General features: G+C 54.3%; 1 protein-coding gene across 11 annotated transcripts in view; it reads right to left on the reverse strand.

Annotated features, from left to right (window-relative positions):
• LOC116953891 (ryanodine receptor 2-like) overlaps positions 1-16,199 on the reverse strand; it is a 321,447-nt gene that overhangs the window by 258,201 nt on the left and 47,047 nt on the right. For all 11 annotated transcript variants that reach the window (XM_076051967.1, XM_032974196.2, XM_032974194.2 and 8 more), the window contains 7 exons: positions 15,416-15,512; positions 13,499-13,573; positions 12,292-12,448; positions 10,636-10,800; positions 6,562-6,683; positions 5,020-5,203; positions 3,980-4,115 (listed from right to left, as the gene is read on the reverse strand). In XM_076051967.1, coding sequence (XP_075908082.1) covers positions 3,980-4,115; positions 5,020-5,203; positions 6,562-6,683; positions 10,636-10,800; positions 12,292-12,448; positions 13,499-13,573; positions 15,416-15,512 — 936 coding nt within the window. The remainder of the gene's footprint in view (positions 1-3,979; positions 4,116-5,019; positions 5,204-6,561; positions 6,684-10,635; positions 10,801-12,291; positions 12,449-13,498; positions 13,574-15,415; positions 15,513-16,199) is intronic.

The following is a 16,199-nucleotide window of genomic DNA, read 5'->3' on the forward strand; positions in this document are numbered from 1 at the left end:
AGGGTTGCCGTTTGCATGGATGACCCTTTGTGGAATCAAACTATCGTTGTTGTTGTTGTAATCGTTCCCTGGAGTTTTGCCGATGTTTGGCTGTCACTCAGCCTGGTTGGTGCCGCGTTTGCCTCCGTACACCGTCTTTGTACAGGTTGCTTCAAAACATGTTGACACTTATTTGGGACCATCGTTTTTAATGGAAAAAGAACGGATAAATAATCTAGTAATAATAACAAATGTAATGTTAATCGCTTCTTAAAGTCAGAGTCTCCCACGTGTTCGCCATCGTTGCCAACGCATTGCCAGGAATCTTCTCCCGGTGGTCCCCACAACACGGAGGCAGCAGCACATTTATTGTGCTATTCTCATAAGTGTAAAAAAATATACATTTTTAAACACCCTGTACAGCGTTCCTGTTGTGTCTCCACGGTGTGTCTCGCAACATCGTTGATGTTCTTCGTGACGTACAGAGCTTTGAGTTTCAATTTGCTACCCGTGACGCTATATAGAATAAAACTACTTTTATTACTGCAACGGTGGGCGAATTCTAGACTGATGACGACGATGATACGCGGTGACGATATCACCCGCGATGCTCTCCGAGCTCGTCCGACCTCTTTTTGCCTGGACAGTGCTTGGCCAAGGGACCACCTGTGTATGACACAGGTGTTGTAGGCATGCCACAACCCCAAGGCTACGATAGGTGGGCCAGCGGAGGTGTTGGGGCAGCAAGAAAATCCACCGTGTGGCTCCGTGACTATGCCACGCGTCCCACGCTTCCCACCTTCACCGATCGCCGCCAACCGGCGCGACTAAAGCGCGGCGAGAGACCCGATTAGAACCCTCCTGGCCCGCCACGGCATGGGGGACGGGTGCCCTCGTCCTGCCGAAACATTCCCACCGCGTTCCCCGTCATCGCCGCTGCCAACCGCTGCCGCCTAGGACCCCGCTCGCGGATCGTGAACCACGGCGGTGGCGTTAGTTTTAGCCGACTCTCCGCGCCGCGCACGAGGCAACCCGATGCCACGGGCACCTGCTCGGGTCGCCGGGAGAACGTGAGACCCGTCCACATTTAGAGGCCCCCCAGGGAGGTGGGTGGTGTGGTGGTGGTGGTGTTGGTGGTGGGGGATGGGTGGGCGATGCGCGCCTGGTTAATGGAGCGCCCTTCTCCCCCGACCGCCCGGCCGAGGCTGAGTGAGCCACCACTAAAGCCATCTACGCGTGGATCCCGTTTCCACCGCTAAATGGAGGCGATCAAAAAAAGGTATCTCGAGCCAGGGTCGATACCCGAGAGGTCGCTCGCATGCAAGCCCGGGTTGCGCGCTTCACGCGCGCGGCCGGTGTGTGTGTGTGTGGGCTGAAGTAGTAACCAGTTGGCGCGTTGTTTACGTGGCAAACCTTGCTGGCTGTGTCGGGCGGTGGAGGGATTACGACACAACATGTACATATTCTTGTTTCTTTCGGTAAAGTCACGTAGAAGGGAAACAATAAAAAATATATGAAACAATAAAATTCTCACGACGTTTCGACTGCAACACAAGCAATCGTCATCAGGTGTGAAAACCACAACAATAAAAAAAATTTGATTGTTTTATATTTTTATCATTTCATTGTTTCCCTTCTACGTGACTTTACCGAAAGAACCAACGATATGAATCGCTGCAGTCACGAAAGCTTTAAATCAAAACGAAAAGCCTGCCACGTGTTAAACGTGCGCGGATGTCCACGCACACGGCCAGGTGCACAGTCGGTTGCTTGTGACAGAGACGGACTCGACCGTCGTGCGATCTATCAGCTCAGTGATTTGTAGGAACTACGATCGCTTCGTAGAATCATGAATTGGGGTGGGGAGGGGGGGGTGGGGTGTTCAGGGGGGGGCAGAGCTAACCAGGAATTGGGGATGGGGCGATGTTGCAGAGGAAGTGGCCAGAGTCACGTCCTCATGTTGAGCTGCCCCTAGAACCCCTTTTTCCACCGGCAAATCCGAGCAAAGCCAGCGCAGAACCCTTTCAGCACAGGGGTCAATTTTCCGCTGATCATTCGCCATTCCGAGCTAAAACCTCGCCTCGCCATCACGCAAGCTCTGGTTCATCCTCGCCAGCAGCGGCTTTTGGATCGCCATCGTACAAAGACGGCCGTCTGGAACGCTCTTCCCTCTGATATTAGGAAGCCACTGGAGAGATGCATCTTCAAATCTCGATTGAAAACTCACTTCTTTATAACTTATTTTATTGTATTCAGTTTGTCTTTCCACCCCGCACCTCCTGATTGACACGGCTGGCTACGCACGGTGTGCGAAAGAAGTTCAACTTACGTACGTACACACACATACGTACGTACAAACAACAATACGTCGGCCTCACACGACATCTGAATCTGGCTCGGGGACCGAGCGGGTGCCAGCGTGACTCAAAAACAGCGCCTCGCTCGAGCGTAACCTCCCGGCGTCTCCCGTCTCGTTCACTGCGTCACGCCAGGTGTCAAGTTTCGCGGCTGCGTTGCCATCGGCGGCGTCGGCTCGCTCGGCTTGGGCAGTGGAAAAAGCAACCTGGCCCATTCCGAGCCGTGTCGGGCTGGTTACGGAACAACTTGCCAACCCCGTGAAGAGTGAAAGGGCAGGCCGTAGGAGACTTCTGTTGGGAATCGACGATTCAAGAGGATGTAAACAAGTGAATTATTTAAGTTCATTGTGCTGCCATCCGTGCGGGCATAATAATCATTATAAAAAATGTATAAAGCACCATTAAACAATCGTTCTCAGGGCGCATGATACAACCTGACAGGGGATTGTGGATTGTAATGAGTTCTAATGAAGCCACCGTGCGTCATCAAGTTTGTCAACGACACCCCCCCCCCCCTGCCACCATCGTATCGGATATCGGAAGTAGGTCTACGAAATCCAGTTCTGCAGGACATTCTCCGACACACGTGTGGCGACGAACTGCTCAACGAGCGTCACGAACGCATTCATCACGATGTAGGTCGCAGAGCGATTGGAATTTTAAAAAATGTTGTTTCAAAATAATTCATAGTACAATCGGGGGACGGGTGGGGGTGGTGGGGGGGGGGGGGGGAAACGACAACATTGAAACGTACAAATGAATGTGGATTTCGCACCACAGGCATATCGACCGTCAAAACGCGTAAAATGTGCATCTCGAATAAAATAAATAATATATACATATAAACACAGTAAGCATGGGTTATCAAGTCTTTTTGCAGCACGTCCGTAAAGTCACCGAGACAGAATCAGAACCTTTATTTAGACTGCAGGAGGAGGAATCCGATGAGCTATGAAGCTCTTTTTCACAGACGCCCTACATGCGGCAGGTTAGCAAGTTGCAACGCCAAGCAATGCAAAAAAACTATAGGAGTACTATATAGAGAAATTGGTAAGCAAGTAACTAATTAACAACGCAAACTATTATTTATTACGTACCTGTCAACCCCTTATCAGTGCCCTACCTTATTACAGGCGAATTCAGACCTCATTGGTCACCCCGTGCCCCTTATAAATCTTAAAGTTCATCCCACAAAGTCCCATCACAAGGGAGAAACACAGACAAATAGACAAAACAAATTCCTCAATTTCCCTGTACAACAATACGGGTGAACCTTATGGGTTGACAGGTACGTTATTAACGTATTTATCTTAATACATTAATGATTTATTGTTATAAACGTCCGAGATGTAGTTAATGAATTAATTACTTGGCTGCGGCTCTTTAATTACTTAATTATGCTGACCACAGCAAGAAAAAACTGCTGAGGTGTTTTTTTTTTTCTTGCTGTGGTTGTCCCACCTGATGACGATTGCTTGTGTTGCGATAGAAACGTCGTGATCTATTATCATTATTATTTTTATACCCACGTGACTTTACCGAAAGAACCAAAGAGTAAGGATTCCTGCAGTCACGAAAGCTTCAAATCAAGACGAATTATGCTTACTTCATCCGTTACTTTCTTACACGAGTCCGCGGCTTACCGAGCAGCTCGTACAGGGAGTTGAGGATTTCCTTCCACGATTCGCCCGCCTCCTCGCCCGCCGTCTCGGCAAAGTGCGCCGCGCTGTTGTAGAGGTTCAGGCGGTCGATGCACTCGAGCACCAGCGTGATCATGCCCTGTGACACGCGGACGCGCCACGCAACAACATTTACACGCACATACATATATACAATATCGGGAGAAAGAGGTGAGTACAGGTACAGCCCGGCAACAAACGGCTCTGCCCTTATCGAACGAAGAAGGGTCACCACAATCGCGCGCTTTCCAGACACGCTCCTGCGGCCGTCTGGACACGCTCTTCCTTTCCAATATGAGGAAGCCACTTGAGCTGTCCACTTTTAAATCATCTCGATTGATTTCTTTACAACTGCTTTTTGTCTTTAGTTTGCTGTCCTTCCCCTCACTACATCTCCTGTCTGTTGTCCACATCCTCTCTCATCTCACTCCATCTCTCCCTCTCTCTCCTGCATCTACCCTTTGCTCTCATATTGGAACATCTCCTGTCTGTTAACCACATTCTCTCTCATCTCACTCCATCTCTCCCTCTCTCTCTCCTGCATCTACCCTTTGCTCTCACCTCGCTACATCTCCTGTCTGTTAACCACATCCTCTCTCATCTCACTCCATCTCTCCCTCTCTCTCTCCTGCATCTACCCTTTGCTCTCACCTCGCTACATCACCTGTCTGTTGTCCACATCGTCTCTACATACATACACACACACATACGTACGTGCGTACATTTCAAAGTTCAAAACGAGATGTTAAGAGTTCACATGCTTCTTGAACTGGGGCAAAGGTCACGAAGGAGCGTTCGAGAACCGGCACGACGGGAGGGAATTCCCCAAGCCGAGCGGCCGCTATCGACTGCCCCGGTGGGCGAAACTCCCGAACGAAGGCAGCGGGGGAGGGGGATGGGGGGGGGCTCGCAGAACGATGGAGGGTGGGCGGGGGGCGGGCAAAACGGCGCGTCGCCACGCAGCGCGCCACGTGACTCGATGCCCCCCCCCCCCTTCCGCTCACCTCCTCCTGGAAGAGATTCTGCCGATTCTTGAGCGAGCGCAGGTGGATCTGCTTCTCCTCGTGCTCCAGGCTGTCCGACGGTGGCTGGAAGTAGTCGATGAGGTCCTGGAGGCTCAGGCGGATGGCGACAAAGGGCAGCTCCACGCGCACCGGGCGGTTTTTGGCGCGCAGCGCGTCCAGCCCGCTGCGTCGTCGACGGTGTCGGCGGTGTCGATGGCGGTGTCACGGTATCACGGTGTCACGGTGTCACGGTGTCACGGTGTCACGGTGTTATGGTGTAATGGTGTTATGGTGTAACGGCATTCCGATGTCGTGGTGTCACGGTGTCACGGTGTCACAGTATCACGACGTCACGGTGTCCCGGTGTCATGATGTCGTGGTGTTACAGCGTCGCGGTGTCGTCGTGTAACGGTGTCACGGTGTCATGATGTCACGGCGTTACGACGTCGTGGTGTCACGGTGTCACAGTATCACGACGTCACGGTGTCCCAGTGTCATGATGTCATGGTGTTACAGTGTCGCGGTGTCGCGGTGTAACGGTGTCACGGTGTCACGGTGCCCGCGTGTCAAGCGGGCGTCGACAGTGGAGACGGAAGGGTTAGGAAAGGGGAAAGGAAAGAAAAAAACGGATGCATGTCAGGATTGTATTTATGTACGTTGGACTTCTTCCGCACCATACGTGTCCAACCGTGCTAATCGGAGGTGCGGGACAACAAACTAAACACAAAAAGCAGTTCTAGAGAAATGAGTTTTCAATCTTGATGATCATTTAAAAGTGTGCAGCTCCAGAGCGTTCCAGACGGCCACAGAAGCGCGTCTGAACGCAGTGACCGTCCTCGTCCGATGGCAGGCCAAAGCTGCGATTAAAGTCCCGCGCAAGGCACTTTGAGATCGCGTGCAAACCTCCCAAAACGCCCTCATTCCATCCTGACGGTCAGCGGCGAGCAACCCGGGACGATGCCAATGTCGCTAGCTGGCACGTGAATTAAGTCGCCAACCCCACAGGAAGATCTGGCGGTGTCAATCTACCCCGCAAAGAGCGGTGCGCATTGCACCGCATGGCAGATGCGACCTTACCCTACACCGATGGAAAACCAGGAATTTCCCAAAATGCAACTGCACGGACCAGTCTCAAACCGAGGGACCCACCGTAGCATAACCAAACGCTCCTGGCCACAGGGTTTTCCCATAAATTCCCCAAAAAAATCAATGGGAAACCCCTTTTTGACGCAATTTGGGCCGGTTTTCGATCGTGGTTCCGAAGGGCAACAATGCCCTTTTCGCCAAAGCTTTGTTCGTCGTGAAACGTGTTTGTGAAGGTCAGTGGTGGGCGAAATGTCGCACAGCCAGCGCCGAACAGCACACGGTGGGGGGCACGACCCGAACGCGTGTCGCGCAGCGATACGGAATCAGAATCTGAACGCTTATTTTTACCGAAGGGATCCAATGAGCTGTGAAGCTCTTTTTCACAGACGTCCATTATTTTTCGCAGATGTCCGGGAGACGCTACGACCCTCGCCAGGCCCGCTCGGCCGCCGTTACCTGTTGAAGCTGTTGAAGAGAGCCGTGGTGCTGCGGATGATTCGAGCCGTGCGCGAGTCTTCGGGCCGGGAGCGAGACAGCGTCAGCCCGTCGTCCATGTGTCCCTCCTGGTGGACTATCGCCTGCCGTGTGGACGCGAGGAGCACAGAGGGGTCAACGTTGGGCACCGCTGTGGCGAGATGTTCACTACCTCGCCCCGTGTGCAGGAGGTCGTGGGATTAGATTCTGACCCTGACGCCTTCTGTATATTAGGAGTTTGCGTGTCTCTCTCCCCGTGGTCGTGTGGAATCAACGTCACGCGTTTAGAGTATTTGCCTGCTATAAATCTCCGCAAGATGCTAATCCGCTTCGTTGAGCGATCACTTGGGGGCCAGGCCGCTTCTGAACAAGAGCTACATCGCTCATTTGCACCTTAACTGGTTGGGGGGGAAAAAAATGGGAAAAAAAGATTATCCTTTAGTTCACAATGAAACGTGACAGAGCTGCATTTCGTAGCCACGGCTCACGGCACGGTTAAAACGACACGCTGGGATACGCCCCAAGCAGTTTGCGGCGGTCAGCGTGGAGGGGTGGCGCAGTGGTTAGCGAACTTTGCTACAAACCCGGCGACCCGCGCAGGGCCCGCCAAGTCCCGACGAGGACGGTCCGGGAATTTCCGTCTCTGTTCTCGCGCCAGGAATCGATTCGGGGGGGGGGGGGGTCCTTGTGCCGGAACCTCGCGGCTGATCTTCGTTTGCGGGGTACCGCACGGTTCTGACGGGGCTTGGAGGCAACTGAGAAAATAATGCGGATTTGATCTGAACTGGAAAGGCGGCAAAAACTCGAGACCTGAGTTTGATTCCTGGCCAAGGCTACCGTCGGTGGTGAATGACATTCGGTTCCGGGGCCTGTCCTCCTCTCCCCCTCCTCCTCGCCAATGTGCACTGACCAGCATGGTGATGTATGGCCAAATACACCCCTGTCACCGACTTTTGATTGATTGACCGTTGGACGAAGGAGGAGTGAATGTGTCATTTAAACTTAAACAACGGTGTATATACAATGCATGCAAAAAAAACAAACATGGAGGCTTCGCGTTTGGGCTGTGTTGCGAGCGGACCGGTACCGTTATCGAGCGCCCATTAACACCGCACAATGCGACATTCAGGGATTGGCGATGCTTTTGTCTCTCCTTAGCTGGCGCGTCGTGTACTCGCTTTATGTCGGCTCGACCCAAGAGGGGTACAAACCAGGTTCACATTTGCGAGTGGCGCTCGCATTCACCTTCGAATATAACTCAAGGGACTGCGCTTGGCACTCGGAGGCAAGGCGAGGGAACTGAACCTGTGCCAGGAGTTGAAGTAAGCCAGTGGCCTACAAAATAGTAAATTACGTCTACGCGTTCGAAGAGTAACTCGTGGCCGATGACTCATCGCCCGGAATGTGCCCGATCTCTTAAGATCTCAGAAGCTAAGCGGGTTTTGGCCTGGATAGCTATTGGTCGGGCAACCGCCATGCACCAACAGGTAGTATAGGCTGCTGCTGCTGCTGCTGCTGTTATGGGGCTACGTTGTCATCAGAGGGCAGTGCAGAACGATCCATTGTTGCACTGAATTGAGACATCAAAACATAAGCACAGTGCCTTCTTCTACGTGCGATTTGTTTCCGCAGTTCAACTTTACTCCTGTCGATTACAAACACGTTACACGGCATGTACACTAAACACGGGGAATGGCTTTAAAAGTTGTATAATTTCCGATTCAAAGCTTTCGTGACTGCAGGGATTCATATTCTTGGTTCTTTCGGTAAAGTCACCACGGAGAAGGGAAATAATAAAATAAAAACATAATAAAATTCTCACGACGTTTCGGCCACAACGCAAGTAGCCGTCCTCAGGTGAAGAACATAGCTGTCGGAAACACAGCATCATTAGGTGAAGAACAGAGCTCTGTTCTTCACCGGAGGACGGCTGCTTGCATTGTGGCGAAACGTCGTGAGAATGTTATCATGTTTTATTTATTTATTTTTACATTATTATTTCCCTTCTACGTGACTTTACCGAAATTTGTATAATCTCCTGTAGACGTAGATGCCGCTGGTGTCTTCATGTTCTGCAGATGTAGATGCCACTGTCGCCATCTATTGCACGTCGGTTGAAATTACGACTCTCGGTCGAAACAGGCAAATGAACGTACGGGCAGGTTTATTCGTATCTCTGAAATTTCGTAAATCTAATGTTCGTAAGTAGAGGAGTCGCCACACTGTAATTACACCTGCAATCTTTAATAACAACAAAAAAGTCCCACATTTATTTTTGAAACATAATCCACTGCACGCATTAAAGTTACCATGAGTCAGTTCGAAAAATTGTTGACAGAAATGTAATGACCCTGTGCGATTTGCTAAAATATATGCATATAAAAACCCCGTGTGTCCTGACACTTGGGCCACCCTGTATATTGCCCAGGCACCGAACTGAGAAAGCAGAACCGGCCAAAGCGACGGCTTTCTCTTCCGCGGAAGGAGCGCCGTGGTTTCCTCCTTGGCGATCGGCGGCGACTTGCGCCGGTCGGGCGAGCCAGCCGCAGCATCCGTTACACATCCCGCTAAAAATAAGCGTCTCCCCACGGCGTTGCAAACGAAAATAAAAGTGTCAACCGCGCACCCTCGCAAGGCCACTTCAAAGTGCAGCCGTTAGTGCGTCCGTGTGACTATATACGGCGGGGGAGCCGGTGCGCGGTGAGGAGGGGAGCGGGGGGAGGCGCGTACGAGCTTCACCGCACACGAGTGGCGGTGTCGTTAGCCGGGAGCCGCGAACGTGCGACGAGCGGCGGTGTCGTCAGCCCGGAGCGAGAGAGCGAGTTGGCGGCAAAAGTCGCCGGCAACCTAATCTCAAGACGGTTGCTGGCCGCTGGCCGTACAAAAGCGACCGAAGCACCAGCAGAGTGCTCAACGCAACCAGGCCTGGCCCACAGCGATTGGGGATAATTCAGGATCCCCTTCAAGACGGGAAACATCCTGTGACGGTCACTGCGACGTTTCGTTGTTAATTTCAGTATTTCGTTCATCGGGCGGGCGGGGATGCATCAACAATCAGAAATCCGTTCTGTGCCACTACGTATAAATCCAAGCAACATATCCGTCGCTTTAACAAATGTTTCTGGATAATATTTGTCCAGAATGCGCACGAGATTGATGGATATGTAAAGCAACTGTGGAATTTTGCGAATAAATAAAATGTGAATCGCCGATTCCACAATCCATTTGGGGCTGGGGACACGGCCAGGCGGTCGTGCGCTCACCGATGTTACGGAGGTTCGAATCTGCCCGGCTGCCCTGGATAATACTACGGAGGTATTAATCGTAAAATGTTAGGTCCAAACTGCTGCACAGTGGACGTTAAATATCCTGCGGCGTCATTAAAAAAAAGAGTAGGCCACTGTGTGTAATCAAACTTGAAAAATTACCCACAAATCACTCAAATGCAATCACGCTTAGTGATCATTGCCTTCTCCTGCTGCGGCTAACACTTGGCAAGACCCTCATTACAAGAGTCCTGAGACTCAGCGAGGGTTTCTTGGGTAAGCGAGCGTAACAACAATAACATTGAGCTGGCACCACTGAGATGCCGGTTCAGATTCTAGGCAGACACCTGCGATTAAACTGGGCTATGAATTGCAGTGAGTTCATGGTGTCGGCCCAGTCCCCAATAACTGCACGAAAACACCGTCACATCCGCACCTCCGACTAGCACGGTTCCCTACGTGCGGGGCGAAAGAAGTTCAACGGACGTAGGTCAGCGTCAAGGGCAGCAACAGCTTCATGGCGTGGTGCGGTGAGTATGGGGGGCAGCCAGGCCACGGGCGCAACCACATCAGCATCGACATCGGCAAACGGACTCCTCACGTTCTACGCCAACGGCAAGGAGATCCCCACCTACTATCAGGTACGGGCGGTGCGCGTGCCCCTCACCCAAAGAGATCCCCACCTACTGTGAGGTGTGAGCGGTGCCCGCTCGCCTGCCCGCCCCGTTTTCACGGGACGCGCTCGCAGTCACGGAGACGGGCGCGACAGATCTGAGAGGCGGGCGCGCACCTTGCGGATGAGGATGCCCAGGCGGGCGGTCTTGGAGTCCGGAGCCTGGTACGTGAGCCACAGGCCGCTGTCCACGTGCTGCACGAAGCACACCGAGTCCCCGTACTTGATCTCCGGAGGCCCCATCCCATCGATCTCTCGCTTGGGCCCAGAGTCGAGCTTCTCCTGCATCGCCACAGCGCACGACCCATCGTTGGAGGCCACCGTTCACAGCTCAACAAGGGCCACAGGTGTCGCCACTGGCGTCATCACAGGTGTCGCCACGGGCGTCGTGAGGGGCGTCGCCATGGGCGTCGTGAGGGGTGTCGTGAGGGGCGTCGTGAGGGGCGTCACCACGGACATCGTCACGGGCGTCGTGAGAAGCGTCGTCACGGGCGTCGCCACGGGCGTCGTGAGGGGCGTCGCCACGGGCGTCGCCACGGGCATCGTGAGGGGCGTCGCCATGGGCGTCGTCACGGGCGTCGTCACGGGCGTCATCACGGACATCGTCACCGACGTCGCCACGGGCATCGTGAGGGGCGTCGCCACGGACGTCGTCACGGGCGTCGCCATGGGCGTCGTCACGGACATCGTCACGGGCATCGCCACGGGCGTCGTGAGGGGCGTCGCCACGGGCGTCGTCACGGGCGTCGTCACGGACATCGTCACGGGCGTCGCCAGGGGCGTCGTGAGGGGCGTCGTCACGGGCGTCGTCACGGGCGTCGCCATGGGCATCGTGAGGGGCGTCGTCACGGGCGTCGTCACGGGCGTCGTCACGGGCGTCGCCACGGGCATCGTCACGGGCGTCGTCACGGGCGTCGCCATGGGCGTCGCCACGGGCGTCGTGAGGGGCGTCGCCATGGGCGTCGCCACGGGCGTCGTGAGGGGCGTCGCCATGGGCGTCGCCACGGGCGTCGTGAGGGGCGTCGCCATGGGCGTCGCCACGGGCGTCGTCACGGGCGTCGCCATGGGCGTCGCCACGGGCGTCGTGAGGGGCGTCGCCATGGGCGTCGCCACGGGCGTCGTGAGGGGCGTCGCCATGGGCGTCGCCACGGGCGTCGTGAGGGGCGTCGCCATGGGCGTCGCCACGGGCGTCGTGAGGGGCGTCGCCATGGGCGTCGCCACGGGCGTCGTGAGGGGCGTCGTGAGGGGCGTCGCCACGGGCATCGCCACGAGACGTTTCTCAACTGTGGCCTGATCCCCACGCACGCCTCTCAAGCCACGGAGTCGCTCCGCTCAAAGCAAACTAATAAACCACGGCGGAATTCTTCACCTGAATTACGCCGTGCATTTCCAGTGGTTGCTGTGCGCATCGACAGCGGAAGTTCAATTCCACGCTGCAGTGATCTTGGGGCCAAACACTCTCGAAAGCTCCCCCTGGCGGAGTCCCTTCCGCCAGCAGGAGCATTAGCGAGCAATTGCAGGGCTGCGCCTTTGCCCTTTTGACGCCGCGGTGTACACCGCTTAACTGGTCGTCTCGGATAAAAAGAAGAAAACTTTGTCGCCATTCCCGTGCCACCTTCGTGTGCGGCGCTCTATTCAAACCGAGGTTCATTCCTTTGACGCTCGGGCACTTTTGTTTGTACACTTGCGGTGTGTGACAATGACGATGACGACGACTGACGATGAATGTCCAGGGTGGGGGGGGGGGGGGAGGGTTGGGAGAGGTGGGGGCACCTTGGAAATGCGGAAGCAGAACGCGGTGGACTTGACGTCGGACTTCTCGCGGTCCTGCAGGCACAGCGTCTTGTCCTCCGTGAGGCCCAGGTACTTCCCCGTCGTGATGTGCTTCAGCCGGAACGGCTGCCCCCAGCGCACGTGGTTTCCGCTCCAGCTACGGTGGGGGGGGGGGGGGGGGTGGCGGTGACGCAGCCCCAAGGGGTTGCAGCGGGAACGTTAAGCGGATTCGAATCTTTGAGGCCACCCTGGTGAACATCGAACGTCGCGCGGCCGACTGCTCAACGGGGACCACACGTTCGCAGCGTCGTGCCCAACCGTGGGACGACTGCGGACTGTGCTTGTGAAACGGCACCTCGGTGCCAACCTTGCGTTACAAGAATGGCATTAATACCACGTGTGGTCAATTATGATTCGTTGTTAAGGCAAGAGGGTGGGCGGAGGACCGGAAAGCGGGTTGAGTGATTTCTAAATCCCGTGAGATCAGCTGGTTCCCTCCCGTCAGAATGAGCCCCTGTTTAACGCTGCATGATGACAATCACCCAAGGGAGTGTGCGGACTGACAAATAGACAAATTAAGATTGTCATCATCATCACCAGCCATGATCTATCCACTGCTGGAGGAAGTGTCTCTCTCTAAGCTGTCACCATCTATCAAGGTCTCGCAGCGCAACAGTCAATTTAGCTCCCGCGCACAACCGCAAAATTCCCTCGCTTCATCTCGGCACTGGGCCGCCCTCTCGGGCATCTTCTCCCACCTTTGGCTGCCACTCCGCCATTAGTCTCGACCGCCAGCCATCAATCCCTTCTAGCAACACCTCCCGCGCAGGGCCGGGTCACTTGTCATTCAAAGTCAACATGGGGACTTCCCGCTTCCACACACGTTCTCTAATGCAGGTGCGTTTCTCCTCTCCGCCACCGAATCAATTTTTCTCCTACGGCTGGCTGGTGTAGACGCAGAGACGACAACTGGAATTTCACGTGCAGGTGGTTCACGGCAAAATAACCGCGTCAGCGGGAGCAAGCGGAGTGTTTCGCCGTGACGCCTCCCGCGTAGTTGTAGATCGGGGGCGTTGCATCGTTACACGTCATCACGGCCTGTTCTGGATGATCACGGTCGCACACGACTGGAGAGTGTGCGACAGCGGTCATCCAGAAGGCATGACTTAACGGTCGCGTGCCGACGTGCGTGCTGACGCGCGGTCACCTGACTCGCAGAGTCTCCAAGCGCCACAGGGAGCGGGCGTGGGAGCAGACGGCGCCGGCTTCGTAGTGCACCGACCTGCACGCACACGCCGGCCGGCACAAGGCAACGCAACAGGGTCAACGGCACGCCGCACGCCGACACTCCACCGCCCACCAACTCACTCCTCGCCGACTCACTGACTCACTCCTTGCTGACTCACTCCACCGCCCATCAACTCACTCCGCGCCAACTCACTGACTCACTCCTTACTGACTCACTCCACCGCCCATCAACTCACTCCTCGCCGACTCACTGACTCACTCCTTGCTGACTCACTCCTTGCTAACTCACTCCACCGCTCACCAACTCACTCCTCGCCGACTCACTGACTCACTCCTTGCTGACTCACTCCACCGCCCACCAACTCACTCCGCGCCAACTCACTGACTCACTCCTTACTGACTCACTCCACCGCCCACCAACTCACTCTGTGCCGACTCACTGACTCACTCCTTACTGACTCACTCCACCGCCCATCAACTCACTCCTCGCCGACTCAGTGACTCACTCCACCGCCCACCAACTCACTCTGTGCCGACTCACTGACTCACTCCTTACTGACTCACTCCACCGCCCATCAACTCACTCCTCGCCGACTCAGTGACTCACTCCACCGCCCATCAACTCACTCCTCGCCGACTCAGTGACTCACTCCTTACTGACTCACTCCACCGCCCACCAACTCACTCCGCGCCAACTCACTGACTCACTCCTTACTGACTCACTCCACCGCCCACCAACTCACTCTGTGCCGACTCACTGACTCACTCCTTACTGACTCACTCCACTGCCCATCAACTCACTCCTCGCCGACTCACTGACTCACTCCACCGCCCACCAACTCACTCCTCGCCGACTCACTGACTCACTCCTTACCGACTCACTCCACCGCCCACCAACTCACTCTGTGCCGACTCACTGACTCACTCCTTACTGACTCACTCCACCGCCCATCAACTCACTCCTCGCCAACTCACTGACTCACTCCACCGCCCACCAACTCACTCCTCGTCGACTCACTGACTCACTCCTTACCGACTCACTCCATCAACCTACTGGCTCTCTCCTCACCGACCGACTTCTTACTGACTCGCTCCAGCACTCACTGCTTACTCGCTCACTCCTGACTCACACTGTAGGCCACAACACTTTCCCTTCCCGCCGGTTCTTCCCAAACACCGCTCGACTTTGGAACTCCCTCTCCCCATCACCTCCTTTCCCAAGTTCTAATAAGTTCGCTCAATTCATCATCTGTTCCAACCTTTACAGTGCTGTTTGTTACTGACTGCTTGGTACTTGCGACCTCTGAGCCTGCAGACCAGCAGTGCGGAGGCGGCGGCGAGGGTTTTTGGATCACCGGCACAGATTTTGTGAAACTCCCCTTGCTGTGGACGTCGAGGAGCTATGTGCCCCATCTCATCAGGAAAACGCGCTAAGGCGAAATGTGGAATAATCTCCATCTGTTCCAGCTGCATGGGATCGAGCGTTGCCCCGTCACACGCGTGGGTTTTCTCCGTAGTCCTCCCGTCGACTCCCACGTGCATAAACATTCAGTAATTGGCCGAAAGCATCTGAACACATAGAGGACCGCAGAGCTTGGGAGAGTTTACAGCAACGGCCCACAGCCTGCCCGTCCGTGCTTCCTCGCGCTCCTCGAGAGTAGTACTCTCTCTCTCTTCCTTCAAGAGTGAGCGAAGACCCGGGTGGCCGCCGCGTGACACGTTGGAATAGCGGTTCCGCATTCACTCGCTCAGGCAGCGTATTTGTTGGAACCGCGGTTCCGCATTTACTCGCTCGGGGAGAGTACTTGTTGGAACCGAGGTTCCGCATTCGCTCGCTCGGGAAGCGTATTTCCGGGGCCAACGTGCGGTCCCAAACCTTCGCTGCTCCTCGGGGAGGTCGGCGGAGGGGACGGTGAGGCACTCGTCCATGTGACCGTGGAAGAGGCGCAAGACGTCCCCGCCAATCAAGAAGCCTGCAGCAGAGCAGCGGCGGTCAGCCAATCGCGGGGCATCGTCTTAACAAGCATCCAGTCATCCGACCAATCGGGACTGTCAATAAGCTCATACAGATTCGTATCGTACTACGTACTGTGCGAAAGTAGTTCAACATAGTATATATTTTGATTTAAAGCTTTCGTGACTGCAGTAATTCATATTCTTAGTTTTTTCGGTAAAGTCACGTTGAAGAGAAACAACAAAATAACAAAATATATATAAAACAATAAAAAATTCTCACGACGTTTCGACCATAACTCAAACGGTCATCATCAGGTGTGTCGGTTTGCATAAATTTATTTTGAAAACGGCATATTTATTTATATATATAAAAATAACGTTTGCGTCACGCGCAACGATGGCAGTTTGCCAGGACTAGTCCATCTATTTTTTGAAAAGAGGAGGGGGGAGACGAAATTTGTTTTTATGTAAGCTGTCTGAAAGGCACTGTAAGCGTGAACAATCAATCAAGAACTGAAATGATTTATCAAATCTTTCCAATGATTGCTAAGATAGAATCCATCTTCTCGGTTGAAATTGTCTCTGTGTTTGTATATGTGGATAGCCTCATGAACGAATCTCTCATGGAAGCCAGATGGCTTACAAAGAACCTCCGTCTTGGAAAAGTCAATGGCATGTGAGCCTACTGAATTAGAACAATGATC

This window comes from Petromyzon marinus, chromosome 53, assembly GCF_048934315.1.
Source record: "Petromyzon marinus isolate PM22_M1 ecotype Great Lakes invasive population chromosome 53, UKy_Petmar_22M1.pri1.0, whole genome shotgun sequence".
Lineage (NCBI taxonomy): Eukaryota > Metazoa > Chordata > Hyperoartia > Petromyzontiformes > Petromyzontidae > Petromyzon > Petromyzon marinus.